The 16,701-nt window shown below is 50.1% G+C and overlaps 2 protein-coding genes across 5 annotated transcripts in view; one reads left to right on the forward strand and one right to left on the reverse strand.

The window, feature by feature from the left end:
* Positions 1-152: 152 nt before the first annotated feature.
* Positions 153-14,801, reverse strand: COG4 (component of oligomeric golgi complex 4). The gene is made up of 19 exons (XM_042834778.1): positions 14,688-14,801; positions 14,343-14,425; positions 13,606-13,720; positions 12,842-13,016; positions 12,063-12,256; positions 11,515-11,620; positions 10,087-10,244; positions 9,479-9,537; positions 7,687-7,820; positions 7,123-7,241; positions 6,210-6,376; positions 5,468-5,633; positions 4,782-4,844; positions 4,216-4,332; positions 2,519-2,611; positions 2,173-2,256; positions 1,769-1,870; positions 1,425-1,553; positions 153-897 (listed from the first exon to the last, which is right to left on the reverse strand). The coding sequence occupies exons 1-19, from the start codon at positions 14,757-14,759 to the stop codon at positions 763-765; spliced, it is 2,271 nt and encodes a 756-aa protein (XP_042690712.1). The 5' UTR covers positions 14,760-14,801; the 3' UTR covers positions 153-762.
* A 294-nt stretch (positions 14,802-15,095) lies between these two features.
* SF3B3 (splicing factor 3b subunit 3) overlaps positions 15,096-16,701 on the forward strand; it is a 28,261-nt gene continuing 26,655 nt past the window's right edge. The window contains exons 1-2 of one of the 4 annotated variants that reach the window (XM_042834754.1): positions 15,096-15,179; positions 16,204-16,316. In XM_042834754.1, the coding sequence (XP_042690688.1) occupies positions 16,247-16,316 (70 nt within the window). In that variant the 5' untranslated portion in view covers positions 15,096-15,179; positions 16,204-16,246. Of the gene's footprint in view, positions 15,243-15,388; positions 15,519-16,203; positions 16,317-16,701 lie in introns of those variants that run through there. The other 3 variants (XM_042834755.1, XM_042834756.1, XM_042834757.1) reach the window with 3 other exon arrangements.

The following is a 16,701-nucleotide window of genomic DNA, read 5'->3' on the forward strand; positions in this document are numbered from 1 at the left end:
AGGTACTGGCACGTGGGTGTTTATGCTGTGCTGCTGCCAGCAAGAAGAGCATCTTGCTGCCGTGGCGCAGTACAGAAGAGATGATGACACAGTGAACAGCTCATCTCCCATTGCTCCAGCTCCCTCCAGGCACGCACACGCAGCCCAAGGTCGCTGCTCAGCCAGGCGCAGTTTATTTATAGTGTATCTGTACAGAGCCAGCAGGGCCGTGACCCTCCTTCCTCGAGAGGCCTGCTGGTGATTTTCCAAGCACCCTGCCCCCACCACCATTCCTGCCTCGCAGCAGGCTGCTTCTGCTACTGCACAGTCCCCACCACCACCAGGGAGAGAGCTGACCCACAAACGAGCAGAACAGAAGGAATGTGGCTGCAGCCTCTCTGCAGAAAGCAGGGCAAACGCCACCACGGGGGCACAGGCAGAGCAATCTGTACAGATCCATAATGAAAACATTCCACAGCAACCCTGAATTTCCTGGATCTTCTGTGGTCTCACACAGGGAAGCAGAATGAAAGGAGCAATGCACTAGCACATCCCTGTCCATTCACCTAGCATGTGTCACATTGCTCTCAGTGTGAGAGTCCTCTGCTGCCTTATTTCTGGTCCCTCAGAAGGACAGAGGCTCTTCTTCCCCTGCCCTGGACGGCCATCACCCCAAACTCACAAGATCCAACAGCCAGCTATAGCCCCAGGGGGGATTTAGGGCAGCACCAGGGCTGCAGTGTTCCTGCTGTTACCTCCTTCAGGGTGCTCGTGTGCAGAGAACTACAGGCGCAGCCTCTTGATGTCCTCATCACGGAAATCCTTTCGGAGAGCCAACACCCGCCGGACCTCTGCAGGAGTGAGGCGCCAGGTGAGCGGGCCCGAGTTGGGGCCCCAGTAATCCAGGATCTCTGTCACCTGCAGGAAACAGCACCAGCTGCCTTCAGGGTGAGCTCAAACTTTGGCTGTGGTGACAGATGTGTCGGGGACAGGCAGGATTTCCTGCTCAGAAACACCTGGCAGGTATGGGGCAGTGTAACAGAAATGCTAAGTGACAGTTTGAACCAGTGATGGAGCACCTGGTGGGAAGGCAGGGCCAACCCAGGGAAGCTCAGGTGCAAGCAATATACCTGAGTGACTGAAAGGGGGTGGAGTCAGGATCCACCCTCTCCCAGATCTTATTTAAGGGTTGGCAAAGGTATCTCCCTACCTAGCTGAGGCTTTCTAAAGGTAAGCAGCATTTTTCCTTTGTTTCTGTATCCAGTGCACTTCTGTACCTTGGCATATCCTTACTTGTTGCACCCTGGGACTCTGCTACCCTGCTGTCATTGCTGTGTTTTCCATCACGTTAGAGCATTACGGGCAGGTTTTCCAGTTTCTCTCTGCTCCACATCTGTGATAACACCTGGCTGAGCCCAGTAACTCCAAAAGCACGTGCAGCTTACCCTTTCCAGATTGAGGATGGTGGCTATTTGGGAAAGACGTGCAAACTTGTCGCGGATGGTCCAGGTGGTGACCGTGGTGAGGTAGGCTATGAGAGACCTCAGCTCCTTGTCAAACTGCAGACCACCAAGCTGCAAGGACCAAGGAAGCACTGTTAACTTCCCAATATGCTTTACTCCTGCGTGCACAAATGCAAGATCTCCCTGAGCTGGTCGGTGGCAGCAGCAGAGCTTTCTTGAAGGTAGCATCTTCCTCTGCTCTGCCTCATTCCTTGGAGGATAACAAGGATTTTATGGAGTAGCCACAGCCAACCATATTATGAAGAAGGGAGCAGTGTTTCACTCACCCTGTTAAAGCTGGATTTGAGGAGCACTTTCTCCAGTTCCGTGGCTATGAGGCTGGTCATGAGGCCAGTAAGGTTATCATAAATTGCTGGTGACAGTCCAGCCTAGAAGCAGAAAGCTGTGTCACTCTCAACAGCAGCAGACCATGTAACCCCAGCCTAAGACAGCTTTTCCATAAAAACCACTCTTATTTACACTCTCAGTGAGTGGACATCACCAGCAAAAGCAACCCAGGGATGCAGGGCCTACAAACAGCCTCTGAATGCCATAGAAGTCTCTAAGAGCCCTGCAAGTGATCTGAGGACATCTGTCCTCTGTTCCACTGAGCAGGGCAAGGGTTGGAAGGTGCCTGACTAAGGTCTGGCTGAAGCCTGGCAGGCTGCCACATCCCTTCCCTTCCTCTCACCTTGAACTCTGTCATCTGCTGTTCCAGGTGGACAATGAACTGCTGGACCCAGGGATCATTAGCTTCATAGTCACTGAATTCTTCCTGACATTGAAAAAGGAAAAAAAGGTAGTTCACATGGCATGCTGTAAAGAAGGAAGAGAGGGAGGAATGTCCCTTCCAGAGCAAACTACATTCCTTTTGTTTCCTCAAATTCCTCTCAAGCTAAATACTCTTTTCCAGGCTGGGACGCTGATCATCTTTTGGCTATTTCAGTGTGATGTTCTCTGTGATGAGAAAGCAGCAGAGAACTGAGAGGAATGAGAGCATACAAGTACAGCTAGAAGCAGACAACCATGAGCCTTACCTCCTCAATGCTGTGGGAGATGGAGAGGAATAGGTTGATCCATGGCTTCACCTGGGGTTTGATGGCTGTGTTGTTCAGGTCATTGACACCTTCCTGAGGGGGACAAGAAGGGGACAGGAGGGCAGTTGAGCATGGTTAAGTCCAACAATACATAACCTCTACAGCACAGCTGCTTTGTTGCTGCTTTCATCCTCCTGCGAGGTGGAGAAACTGACCCACAGCCTTCCATAGTGAAACTAAACCAAGAAATCCTAGAGCTGGACCCAGGCCCTTCTGGTGCCAAATGGTTACACGGACACCACAGTGATAAGAAAGGGAAGGACAACGGCCCAGAAGCTGGCACTGTGCTGACATGCAGCCTGCTCTGAAAGCTTGTGCTGCCTCAGCCCTGCCCGCACTGCTACAGAAGTGTCCTGAGGGGAGAGCTGTTCAGTTCCCATCCCACCAGGGCAGGGGAGGAGGCAAACACCAGCTCTCCACGCAGTTCCAGCCTGGAGGACGCTGCAGTCGGACTCAACTGCTGCCTCCCACCTACAGCGCAGCTTAGCTCAGTAGGAGAAGCTAAAAGGAGGATGAAAGCTGTAACCACAGCTAGTTCCCTGAATTAATCATAGACCCAGCATATGCCATCTCCCCTGAGCAGCAGGCTGTCAGCAAAGGCTGTTCTGTCCGCTCTGATGCGAGAGTCCTCCGAAAGCCCCCTCCTGCCAGACACCCCCATTGGGCTCAGCAAGATGTCAAGAAAGCTCACCCAGCATGAAACTACTTGGGTACCAATCCTACCTGGCATTTGATTAAGGTTTTTAACTAAAATTGCCATTTATGAGCAGGCCCTGCTGGCAATTGCCCTTTTCCAAGGCAAATTCAATGCGTGTGACTCAGCATAGAAGCTTGCTGCTCAGCCTCTTGGTTGTTCTGCAGCCAGTTTTAATGCTGCACTACCACTAAACTGGAGAGTTTTACTCTTTATTCATGAGCTGCTTGGTTTCAGTGCTGACCACAAGCCTTATGAGAATTTGCTTGCACTACTGATTTGAAGGCATCTGCCCACAGCGAACTACAAAGCCAAACAAGAAACGATCTGGCCCTGTTGTGAAGTACAAAGTCAGTGGCAAACCTGGTTAAAAATATCCTCTTTTGCTTGGCTTCTTTATTGTGGAGGCGTCAGGCTTTTTTGCTCCCCTCCCTGTCAGCGGCCACGGTGAAACTTTGGGGCAGTAGGCCCCAGCATGACTCAGGGACACTGGCTTTAGCCAGAGAGCCTTCTGCCCGTGCTGGGGATGGAAAGGAGGAGAAACCTGGGAGAAGAGCAGCTGCCTCTTGACCAAATCTCCTTCTTCAGCACTAGTTGGTGGGGCTCTGGCTAATGTGATGACATGCTGAGCCACGAGGGAGAATGGAGGAGGGAAATGCTATTAATATTCTTTTTCCTGAAAATTCTGGACCAACTACTTTGTGCTGAGTGAAGGCAAAAGGAGTGACATTCCTTCTGGCTCTGCAGCTGCTTCCAGTGTTTTTTATACAGCTCCCAACTGGCGCAGCTGTGCAAATGGGTTGGAGCTGTTTGCATGCTTCAAAACTGATTGCTTGGTTCCTCCCATACTCTTTATCCAGCACTCCTAGAGCCGGACAAGGCCCAGGCCTTGGGCTGAAATGATTCCCCCAGTGCTGGGGGCCAGCAGTAACACAATGCTCACCTGCAGGAGGTCACGGAACTTGTTGGAGACGTCAGCCATGTCAGAGAGGCAGCTATCAATCTTGGCTTGTGCTTGTTCACCCCCAAAGCCTTGGCTAAGCAGTTTGGCGCAGTCGCTCTGCAGGAAAGAGATCCACAAGCATGCTGCAAATTAATAACCCAGGCTGCCTCCATCCCTGTGCACTGTCAAGCTCTGGCTGCCCACCAGCATGCTTGCAGGCAAAGACAGACACCAAACTCTTGCCCTTGCTGAAGCTGCTGACTCCAGCAGGGGAGAGAACAGCAAGAAAGGAAGCCAGAGGCAATATCACCCCGCACCAGGGAACCACAATCAAATGGTTTTATTTTACTGGTCAACCTGAAGGAACTGGTATTTCCAGTTAGACCAAGGTACACCACTGATGCTACTGAGCTCTGACAGCTCTGAATTGTTTTCCTAAGGTTGGAGGGCAGATGTCAGGAATTTGGGCAAAGCAAAGTCCAGGTGACTTATTTGACCCTACAAGGGAGGATATTACATGTTTGATTATGGGGAAAAAAAAAAACAGTAAACAATGTAGAGCAAACCTCTAAAGTCTTCTTCAGGGTCATGATGTTTTCACTGCAGACTTCCACGTTGTTTAAGGTCACCTGGGGAAAAAAAAAAAAAGCAAGTGGAATTCATTGGAATTTCCCACTGTTGGTAGAAAGTTCGAGTCAGATTAGTCCAATTCTTTCTCCTTGTTCTGTCCATGATTTTGCAGCAAAGCCTCAAATGTGATGGAAGAATGCATGTACCCCCAGTTTCTTTATGTGACTGTCACAAAGAACAACCATCCGTGAGCAGCTGAAGGTGATGGTTTATACACAGTACATCCAGACAAACAGGGAAGGCATGCATACGTAGGAAAAATCAGCACCCTCCTGCCAGATGAATGTCTGTTCTTCACTGAACAGACTGTTCTCTACCTGCTGAAGCCAAACCAACTGTCAGAACTATCTGAGATTTGTGCAGACAGGGATATGAGGCAAGCTGACAGGTGAAGGAGGAGTTCTGGTACGAGAACTGACATTTGAAGCACTTTGCATCAAGATACCTGTAACCAAGAGTTTAATGAAATGAAAGCATTCAGTCTCTCCTACTGTCTTTGTAGAGCTGGCTGAAAGGAGAAAGCAGATCCAGGCAGAGCTGGTTGCACCGGTCCCATTCCTGAGAGTTCCCCACTGTTTTTGTCCTTACCCCAACTCCGACACCAGGACAGCCACAAACTCACCAGAAAGGACTGCTTGGCCTCATCGGTGCTTTCGATGCCCTTTGTATCAAACTTGCCCTGCTGCAGACTGCTGTGCATGATGTTCACAGCACTGGTGACGCCTCTCTGAAAGTCCTGGAAGGTCGTTGCTGGAAAGCCCTGCTTCAGCTTGTTGCACAGAACCTCCCTATGGGGCAAGCAGAACATACTCAGCAAATGCTGCAAGAAAACAACAGTGCTGTGCACTGTGTCAAGGGACAGCACTTGGGCCTGAAAAAGTAGAATTTCACAGGGACAATGCAGGGCTGCAGGTATCCCCTGCCAGAACATAAGATGAAAGGCTGACATAAAAATAAAATCCTTCCTGCAGTTATCTGCTGTCTTCAGCCACAGCTCTCCACTCCCACGCTGGGAAGAGAAACAGCAGTAGGTCAATTTCTGCAGCACCACCCTGAAGTTGTTCAAGTCACAACGGAACTAAGCAGGCTTGTGGGCAACCCAGAGAGCAACTGTGCATCCCAGCACTACCACGTGGGGACAGTCTCATGGGGATTTTGGGCCACAAGATTCCTGTTTCTCTTTTATGATCATCCTGCAGCTGCTACTGTGAGAAAAGTATGCCTGATGCTGCCTCCTACTACATCTCCACAGAGATGACAAAGGATCAAAGGTTAGAACACAAGGAAGACCATCTGCCAGCAAACACTGTTTGCAGAACGTGAGGGGAAAGTAAGGTATGATGAATCTGGTGTATTTTCATTACCTGAAGTCAGACTCCAGCTCGGTGGTGGAGTGGTTGATCATGGCACAGAGACAGTCTATGTTGGAACTGGATAGAGCACGCCCAATGCACTTCTTCACTATATAAAACACATCATCCACCATGCTGGAGGTGAGCTGGCCCTTCTCATAGCTGTCCATGGCAACAGCCTGCGAAGAACAGCCTGTCTCAGTGCTCTGAGCTCAGCTGTGTGCTCCCAGAGCAGCGCTGTGAGACCAAACCGTGGAATGCTGCCAGCTTTCTCTTTTCACCCTGAGCTGAACTGAGCCATCTGTGGGCTGGCATCACTCACCCTAGTTTTCAGTAGCCTGTAGGCTTGGAAGATCTGACCACTCAAGCCCCTCACCTCCACACCACATCCGAAAAGTTCCTCTGTGGAACAGAAGTTGCTCTTCAAAGCCAATAACTAAGCATCAGCTATGGGAAACATGGGTCTGCAGGCTCATAGAAGTGGCTGACAGAAACAATGTGCTTTGCACTGCCAGCACGACCTTCAACACAAACCTATCTTGCAAGCTATGCTTGGAGCAGTTGCTTCATAACCTCCTGATACAGCTTTGGCTCCGCAGCCACTACAGCTGTGTAAGCAGAGGGAGGGAGGAGAGCAGTGTGAGGCTAATGGACCAGAGTCAGCAGCTACATTTGGCCAAGGAGAGAGCGCCCAGAAGGTGGGACTGGCTGCCAGCCCTGCCAAAGCACAGAAGCAGACACTTCCCATACACAGGGGTATGTTTGGAGCTTTTCAAGGCCAAGGGAAACAAGAGACATTCCCAACCTCTGCAGTCCTCCTGTGTACAAATCTCCCTCTCTAGGAGTGTTCAGCAGAAGATTGTGGAGCATGCATGTAAATCTCAGCCAGTGGCACAGCTATGGCAAGCAGCAGTCTGCGCTCTACCTTGTTGACAGTCTCCCTCATGAAATATTGCTCCATGGTGATGTAGTAGCCAATGAGTTCTTGCATGGTGCAGCTCAGCAGACAGTTGTTGAGGAGTTTGTCCAGGTATTTTTGGTGTTCTACAGAACACAAAAGAGAACTATCAGCCAAGAGACAGAAGACAGTTCCACCTAATCCCCTTGCTGCCTGCCCAGTAGGCACACACCTGCAAAGCTCAACCTGGAATAAACCACAGGCCTCAACTGTGGAGCCAAGAGAGCCTAGCTGACTTTTGCAGGTGACCTATATGACTTCCAGAGCTCTGTGCATACCAAAACCCTAGGCCTATTCTCTCTGTGGAGTCTGCCACAGTGCCTTCAGTGCCCAAAGGGCTCTCCCTTTCTTTGGAAACCTCATTTATTATGCTCTGCAGGCATTCCAAAAGTTGGTTTATCTTCTACGGAGTGCTTTCAAAGTACTTTTCCTGAGCTGGTGTCAGTGCTCTGATACTAACTTGGACACATCCCCACTCTGGACAGCTGTGAGGAACAGATAGCCTGCAAACATTGGCATTCAAGATATTACCTTGCTTTACTTCCTCAGAGGCCATGGAGTCTCCCACCTCAAAATCAGCTACTATTCGTCTCTTGATGAACCTCAAGTAGAGCTCACTGCGGGCATTCATCAGGGTGACCTCTGTTAAAATCGGGTCAAGTTCCCTGCAAGGGACATAACAAGAGTCAGGGCTGCAGGTGTACAAAAGGAGGGCACTTGTTTAGCTCAGATAAGCAGCGAGTTCTCTGCTGTTTTACTACAAGATCAATACTGCCCATTTCCATGTGTGCTATCGAGTGGCAGAGCTCAGCAGAATAACTGGTACGTGCAAATAACACCAACCCTGCTTTGAAACACATCTGGGGAGCTTGTTTGCATGGAGGGTTGCTTCTTGCCCTGACAACTCTCTACCTCAGCTGAATTAAATGGAGACAGGTTATGCTGGGAAGCAGACAAGCGCTGCCAGGATGGAATGGCTCAGCAGCTTATCTTGTCAGTCGCCCTGCAGCAAAGCAGGCCAACAGCAGCTGTCCTTACAGCAGGTTTCCAGGCTGAGTCTGCCCTAGCAGCAGCAGCACTTCCCTGCTCTGTGCCCAGCCTCATGTAGGCACTAGGTTCACATCTGCTAAAGTACTTTAAAGCAGACTGCATGCTGCCATCTCATGTGACAATCGAAATGTCCTGAGAAAATCATTAGAGAACGTTCTTTGTTTCCCTCATGGACGTGAGAGCAACCACATTAAAATCATCACGAGGCTCTGAACAGCCTGATACCACTTCAAAATCAGCCCTGTTTTGAGTGGGAGGACAGACCTGAGACTTTCATCAGTCCCTTCCTGCCTCGGCTTTGCCATCATTCTGTGAGCCCTGCTGTTAGAAATGCCTGGTCCCCGTCATCTCCAGAGTCACTTGTTCTTCTGAAAATGCTGAAAGATCTGTTCAGGCTGAATAGCCCAGGAAACTTGAAATCAAGGAAGCACACGACAGTGCAGAATGTAGTGTTCAGATGTGAGAGAGCTATGAAAAAAATACTGTCACATCAGCAGCTTTTTTATTAATGTGCACGAAAGCACTTTGCACATACTGCTCACAGCCTCCCAGCGAACAAAAGTGGGACAAGAAACCATTATGCTTATTTTATGGATGGAAAACAAAAGCTCAGAAAGGGGATGCGTCCACATTTACTCAAACAGTGAGCAGATCACTAAATAGTCACTGAAATGAGTGGTCATGCAGGCTCACAGACGTATCGTGTTCAACAAACATTGCTTTTCTTTCAAGGCATGGTTAGAAATCATGCAATGCCAGATGGCACTTTCAAATGGCCTTATTTAGGAGCTATGCAAGCATTCAAGACAGAAAAGGGCAGAGATTGAGAGCACTTCAGTTTATTAGCAAGACACTACCGTTACAGTCACTGCAGCAGCAGTACAGAATTAATAAGATCCAAGGATTTATTCTGGAATCTGACACAAATTATCCACCCAGGGAACTGCTCTGTTTCATGGGATCCAAGGACTGCACTCTCATCATTAAAAGCAGTCAGGAGAGCCAAATAAAGCCTCTGTCCTTCACAAGCAGTGGTACTCCCAGACCTCCAGCAACACACAAGGCCAAGATTTAGAATAAAGAGAAAGCAAAGTAAAGCACCACCACAGAAGCTGTCTTTTAAGGGCAGTGAAGGGTACCTAACAATTGGATGCTAGGCTTTAGTAGGTGCAAAGCCTCTGGAAGAGGCTCTGGAAGAGCTATCTAAATGCTAAGTAGCATTAATGACAGATCAAGACAGGAAGATCAGAGTAAAAAGAAGTTTTGTTTTTACCTCGGTTCAATCTTCTCTGCAGAAGAACTTCTCATCATGCTGTTCTGAACCTGCTGGAACTGCAATCACAAAAATGCAACATCATCAATACTTCTGCTGCCAACCTGGGAGTTCCTTCTCATGCTACAGCCTAAGGAGTTGCCTGCCCAAGGAGGGCAACATGACTGCACTGCAGAAAGCGCCCTGGGAATTGAACCAATTCACCTCTTCCTCTGAGACAGAGCTCAGCTTGCCAGGAAGGGCTGTGGGATGGGAACTCCAATAGAGGCACCAGGGTGTGTAACCATGAGATGATCACAGCAGACCTCCATCAAACAGACAGGAGCAGAAATAAGACAGTGGGGAGGGTGTACTGAAAGCACCCTGCAGACGTGCAGAGAAAAGTCCTTTGTGTTCAGGGTCCATTTATCATGCTCACAATGAATCCTCTGCAACAAAAAGGACAGCTGCAAGCTGGACTGCTTCAGCCATCAGTTGCAAGTATGGAGCAAAGCAGTGTTTCTCTCAACAGACAAGGTCAAACTTTGCCACCACTGCAGCACTTGTACCCCTGCAGAGCTGGATGGAGGCTATGTCTGGCTATGCCAGGCAGAATCACACCCACTGACCTGTCTGTGATAGTCCCTCTCTTTGACAAATTTCTCCACCACTTTCTCCACCTGCTGATCACATTCTCCTTGCAGGTGTTTGATGAGGGTGTACAGCCTCCCCGGCCCATAGTAGGTTTCCACAATGGGCTGGTGGGTCTCCACAACACGAGCAATCCCTGCAGGCAGAGAGGAAGCAACAAGATGGATTTTGTTCTCTCAGGAGCAAAGAGCCACAAGGAGCTGTCATCCAGCCTAGACCCAAAGCAGAGCTGTTCAGGTCCTCAGGCAGGGGATCACTCACTCTCCAGATAAACAGGCCAGACCGTTCAGCTGCTCTCTAGTGACTTACTGGAGGCCTGTCATCACCACCCCCTAATCACAGCACCTTCTCTCTGCATGCAACGCCTTCTGGTTTCTCTCCTGTTTATTGCAGGGCTATGGCCTAAGTTTTCTGGGGGTTGAAAGCCATCTCTCCTCCTAAAGAGCTCCTGCCATGGGTCAGCTGCCCTCCAACCAGCAAGATACAAAGATGCAAAAATCAAAAGAATGAAGCTTTCACAGAAGGAAGCCATGCAGGCTAATCCCAGAGGGATCATCCAAACACAATCCTAGCTTTCAGCACCAGGCTATGGGAGAAGAATAATGCTAGGAAAATGAGCCTACGGAAAGCTCTGCTCTTTTTTTGTCAGGTGGAGCAAGAGGGCAAAAGTCAGTGAAGGCAGGAGCTCTTAGGAGAAAAAGCTCATCACCAAGAAGGGATCTCTCTAAGACTGCTTTCTTCTCACATGCTCTCTGCTCCGAGAGATAGCAACACTCCCCCTCTCCTATCACTACTGCCAAGAAAGCCCCAGTAGCTCTAAGGGCCTTCAGTAGCAGCACGGGTGCCAGGCTGAGAGCGGCTTGGCAGCGCTGCAGCCTGGAATTAGAGCAGATACAATAGAGAAGGCGGGTTAATCATCATGGGATCTCAATTACTGTCTTTGGCAACATCCCCACAGAGCATTCATGTTCCTCTCTCTCCCTTCAAGCTGCCACGGTCCTCCTTGAAGAGCCAGGCCTGGAGGCATCGAGAGATGCTCAACTTTAAGGGATCTGATTTGTTTGTCTGGAGAGCTGTGTGCCTGAAAAATCCTTTAGGGAACACCCATTTGTTTTGAGGATGCAGAGAACAGAAAGAAACTGATTCCTGGAGGTAGCAAAAAAAATCCTTTGCAATTCCACTATGCCAGCACAAGCTGTACAGAGGAAAGCTTGCTTATTCTAATGCTCTCTCCTGGCTGGAAAACAAGTCTGCTATCTCTGCCTGCATCCCTCTAGCACGATGGTCCCATAGCTCAAAGGACATTTAATGGCATGGAGCTAGAATTAAAAAACATTTAGATCGATGAACTATCTCATCATAAACTATTTTCAATCCACTGGCAAAGAGAAGAGGGAGAAGACTACCTTCAAAGAGGAGTGTCAAGGTATCTGCAAAGATGACAGCAGCTCGACGGTCACTCATGTCTGTCCCCATCACCAGCTGCAGGTTCTCCTCTGCTTTCTTGGCCACCTGCACAACACCAGGTTCAGTCAGCACTCAAAGATATTGCTCATCCCATAGCCTGGGCCCTTGTTCCCTGCACTATTGAGTGCAGTGCAGTATTTCTGTTGCTATCATTCCCATTGCAAGAGTTACTGTTGCTGCTGCTTCCCCAGATTGTTTTCTTCTCTGGTGGAAAACTCAAGGTTCAAGGAGAGGCAGAAACTTGATCTTCTCTTTCCAGGCTCTGCTTTATGAGCTTTCAGCAAATACAAAGAAGACACAAAAGGAGAAACAAGACAGCTAGCGGGCTATGTATTCAAACACCAAGATTGGTGCCTTGGTGCAAAAGGTAGAGGAAGAGCTGAACTGAGGGCCAATACTAATTTCAAAAACTAACACGCCAGGGACAAGACCCTAAAGACTGGATTTTGCTTTCCCCCAGCACTGTATGTTTCACAGAACGTGTTACCTGCTTGCAGAGGTACTCTGAGAACTTGCTCAGCCCCTCTTCATGTAAGCCTAGCAGGGGAAAGATCTTGAAGAATCGTTCCACCTGGGGCAGGTCTCCCTGCTTCATAGCTGTGTCGAATTTCTCTGTGACAATTGTCTTCAGGCGCTGCTCTGATTCCTGCAGGAGCTTCAGGTTGGCATCAATTATGCCCCCTGTTGAAAGGCAAGAGAAGAAATGAAGTAACATCACACTATTCTCACCTCACAAAGGACTATTTATTCTCCTGACAGAGAGACTAAGGTTGTGCAGCTCAAAGGTGAGAAGGCAGAAGGTATACCAGCATCCCTCTGTGGGTCACAGCAAAGAAAGGTAAGTCTGAAGTACACCCAACTAACAGGACTCCTGTTGTGAACAAATCAACTGGAAATTTATGTTAGGGATTGGGCAATTCGTTCATCTGCGTCCAGTTGTTTCTCCTAGTATCACACTGCAATACTGCAAGTGTTCCCCTGACAGTCTTCTCCCTCACTTCTTTTACACTGTACGTTTTGTCCTTTACCCAGGCAGCTATTAAAACCTCGTGCCAAGAATGCTTCTTCAATTAATGATAATTCAAACATGACTACACTTCAAAGACTTTGATGTCCGTTTCTGTATCACATTCTAAGACTTTTGGCAAACATTCAGTGTTCTGCTTTGTCCACTGGGCTGGGACTGTCTGTCCTAAAGAATCACTTAGCCTCTAGTTATCTAACTGAAAGGTGCCTTATCAGCTTCTTCTCATGAACACTCCTTACCTTCCTTGCCTTGACGGCTGAGCTCAATCACTGATTTGTCCAGAGACAGATAGCGATGAATATGAGCTGCTGCTTGTTCATAATCTTCATTTCGCAGGGCTGTTTGAACTCCATCCATGCAGAACTTTAGGTCTAGTATGTCGTCAGCTCTCTGAATGGCCTGATAGAGTCGATTCTGCAAGAAAGTCAACCGGTAAGGCTTGCTGCTGCAGGCTGGACAAGGGAAAGAGAATCAGGAAAAGACAGAAGACAGCACCTGGAGGAAAAAGACTGAAGAAACAGACCAAAGCGATGCTCCTCTACACAGTGAGCAGCTACATAAGCAGAAACCCCAAAAGGGTTGTAGGTCCAGTGAATCTGATAGAAGAGAAGCATTTGCCCACACAAGCTCAGATTGAGTTCACAGAGCATACTCCACCTTAACAGGCAAAGACAAGAGGCACTGTCACAACTATGCAGGCTGCTGGGATCTGAAGCCTCCGAGCTCATCTCTACAGAAAGACAGCCTGGATTCCTGCCCAATCTCAGCTGACAACAACCACCTCCTCTGTCCTCAGCACTGCAAGAGCTAACAACGCTGTGCTAACTAGTTGAGGCTAAACTCGACTTATTCACCATAATCTGCAAAAATATGCTGAAGAAGCAGCTGCGATATGGGAAATCCTAACATTACTCTTGCAACCTGCAATACTCAGGAATGCAGCAAGATCCTATAAGCTAGCAAAACTAGCTAGCTCTAAAATAAAGAAGAGTGATGCAAGCACCTTGGCCAGATCCAGCTGCCGGACTTTGCTGCTGACATTCTCAGCCAGGTTACATGTGAAGGTGATCATTCCTGCCAGCTGCTGGGCATCCCCCTCGATGAGCTGCAGGTTGGGGCTGGATGAAAAAAAAATACAGGTAGAGTGAACACAAGAAAAAAAAGGTGTTGTGATTATGGAAGGAACTGTCCCACATTAATTTCCCACAATGAACTGACAGAAGCTCTGCTCTGTGTTGGTGCTGCCACATCTCAAGCACTCTGTGTAGTTTGGGCAACATGATGTAAGGAGGACATAAAGCTATTAAAGAGCATCCAAAGGAAGGCTATGAGATGGAGAAGGGTCTGGAGGGCATGGTGTGTGAGGAGTTGCTGAGGGCTCTAGGACTGTTCTGCCCCAAAGCAGAGGAGAGGCTTCAAGGCAGCTGCAGCCTCTCATGGCCTACAGCCCCTTATGGCCTATAGTGGCTCACAGAGAGAAGAGAGGCAGTGCTGAGCTCTGCTCTCTGACAGCGACAAGGCTCAACGGAACAGCGTGGAGCTGTGTCATGAGAGGGTGAGGTGTGGGCAAGGAAAGGTTCTGCCCAGAGGACGGTGGGCATGGAACAGCTCTCCCGGGCAGTGGGCACAGCTGCAAGCTACCAGAGCTCAGGGAGCACTGGGACACCGTTGCAGCCACAGGGGTTGGGTTTTCCCGAGAACGTCCACGTGTCCCTTCAGCACAGCAGCGGCACCACTCACCCCATACGCTGCAGGGCCACCATTTTGCTCTCGATGGTGCCCTGCTGCTCCAGGAGGGCGTCCAGCTCCTGCTGCACGGTGCTCTGAAACACAACGGCAGAAGCACGGCTGCTCTCAGGGCTGGATAACGCTGACATCAGCCCTACGCTCTCGTGTTAACATGCTGCGATGGCTGAGTGACGCTTCCCGGAGACAGACCTGCCAGCCTTAAGCTGAGCTCACCCGACTCCCCTCTGCGGATCAGCCTTCCCCACACACGAGCCCAGACCCGCTCCCAACTGACGGACGCTGTCAGCCGGCAGTGCTAAGGCGACATCTCAGCGCTTCACACGGCCCGGCCCGCACCTCCTCCTCGCACAGCCGGCTGTAAGCGGCCTCCAGCTCGGACAGCTCGGTGAGGGCGCGGACTCGCTCCATGGACAGTCCACAGCCCAGCGCGCCGCCATCGCCACCCGCCGCCATCTCGGGACGCAGCTCAGCCGGCCGTCGCCACCGCCCTCAGGCCCAGTGGGGCTGCCCGAGCCGTGCCTGAAAGTTCGCACCGTCTCCGTTCGGCCTGGAAGAGCGGGATGACCACGCTATTTCGATTCAACAGGCCTTGACGTGTTGGGGGAATTTTCTAGAGGCTCTCAGCGCGAGGTAACGCTGCTGTCGGTCCGTGGTTATTCAGGCACTGCCTCAGACAGCCGCTTCCTCTCACAGCGCGCGCGCGCCGGGCCTCGAGGAAGGCCCCAGCGAGGAAGCGCGGGAGCGCAGCACGCAGGCGCAGGGCTGATGGCCGAGCGGGCCGGCGGGGCGCCCGCCTAGGCCGGAGCAGCATCCGCCGCCATCCGCACGGTAGGGACGGCCCCGCCGTGCTGTGCCTGTCCGGCGGCGGGCTCTCGGCTGAGTGAGTGCCGTGTAAGCCGTCATTTGTGGGGTGGGAGCGGCCGTGAGCCCCGCGGGGCCCGGGCTGTGAGGCGGGCCGGGCCTGAGCCTGAGGCGGATCCTGAGGCCGGGTGTAGGGGAAGGCGGTTCGGGAGCGGAGGGCAGGTTCCATCGCTCCGCGGCCTGAAGGACTGAGGTTTCTGTGCGGCCTGTTCGGCTTGTGCTCGTCCTGCGTTGTTCCAGAGGGAGGGAATCGCCGCCCCGTGCTGCGGGGCTCAGAGAACAGCCGAGGAGTAACGGCACGGGAAGGTGTGCTATGGAACCATAGAGGGGTTTGGATCGGAAAGGGTTTCAGAGATCACCAGGTCCCCACTGTGCCACAGGCAGGGTTGGCAACCACTAAATCAGGCACTAGGTCAGACTGCCCATCCAGCCTGGCTTTGAGCACCTCTAGGAGTTGGATATCCACAGCTAATCTGGGCAGCTGTGCCTGGGCCCTCAGGGAAAGATGTCAGCCAACACTTAACCTACATTTCTTTTAATTTAAAACAGTCCCCCACCGTCCTGTCACTGAGCCGGTCAGCAGTGGCTGTAAGCTCTAAATCTGCTGAGAAGGATTCCCAGGCAAAAAAAAAAAGGACCCGAGGAAATGGCCGCAAGTTGTATCAGAGGAGGTTTAGTTTAGACATAAGAACTTTTTCTCTCAGATGGTGGTCAGGCATTGGAATGGCTGCCCAGGGAGGTGGTGGAGTCGCCGTCCCTGATAGTGTACAAGAGGTGCCTGGATGAAGAGCTGCGAGATCTGGTTTAGTGCTTGTGGTAGCAGTGGTGATGGGAGGGCGATTGGACTGAATGATCTTGCAGGTCGTTTCCAACCTTGCAGTTCAATGATTCTATGATAAGGATTAAGGTTAGAACTGCAGATTAATGAGAGAGCATCAGTTCTGCTTTTGTACCACATGAATGATTCTGGCTGTACAAATACCTGTTGCAGATTCAGTGCTGCTACGAGAAAGTGAAGTGAATCCACTGTCACCATGTTCCTGTACAACCTCACGTTACAGCGTGCCACGGGCATCAGCTATGCCATCCATGGCAACTTCTCAGGTAACTTTTTCTACCCTGTAACATTTTTTGGCCTAGGCTCTTTCAGAAACAGTAGAGAAGAAAAAGAATTTCTGTGGTGTTTGGTTGCTGCAGCTACTCTGCATCAATTTAGTTAAGTCTTTTACTTCTGGAGGTGTTTTATCATTTGATCCCAAGTGTGCAACCTGAGCGATTGGTTCGTGTGGAAAGAGAGAATGTTTGGCTTGATTTCATGTGCAGATTTAATTTAATATTTTATTTTCACAATTTGTTAAGAGATAGTGAAACACAGGGCACCTTGCTTGGTGCTTTGAGTTCTCTGACAACAGTAAACAAAAATCCCTTGGATGTTCTGTCACCCTGAATATTCCACATTAATAACATACAGAAAAATATTCTGTAATCT

The sequence above is a fragment of the Centrocercus urophasianus genome, unplaced genomic scaffold (genome assembly GCF_019232065.1).
Source record: "Centrocercus urophasianus isolate 14NV4802_14NV808 unplaced genomic scaffold, USGS_Curo_1.0 seq_49, whole genome shotgun sequence".
NCBI lineage: Eukaryota > Metazoa > Chordata > Aves > Galliformes > Phasianidae > Centrocercus > Centrocercus urophasianus.

What these genes read in the sequence shown, in the direction of transcription:
- COG4 (XM_042834778.1), bottom strand. Translation starts at nt 14,759, where the DNA reads ATGGAGCGAGTCCGCGCCCTCACCGAGCTGTCCGAGCTGGAGGCCGCT. An exon ending in CAGCCGTCAAGGCAAGGAAG is followed by an intron (nt 12,257 to 12,841) that starts GTAAGGAGTGTT and finishes GCCTTTCAACAG; the next exon opens with GGGGCATAATTGATGCCAAC. An exon ending in TCTCCCACAGCATTGAGGAG is followed by an intron (nt 2,257 to 2,518) that starts GTAAGGCTCATG and finishes TTTCAATGTCAG; the next exon opens with GAAGAATTCAGTGACTATGA.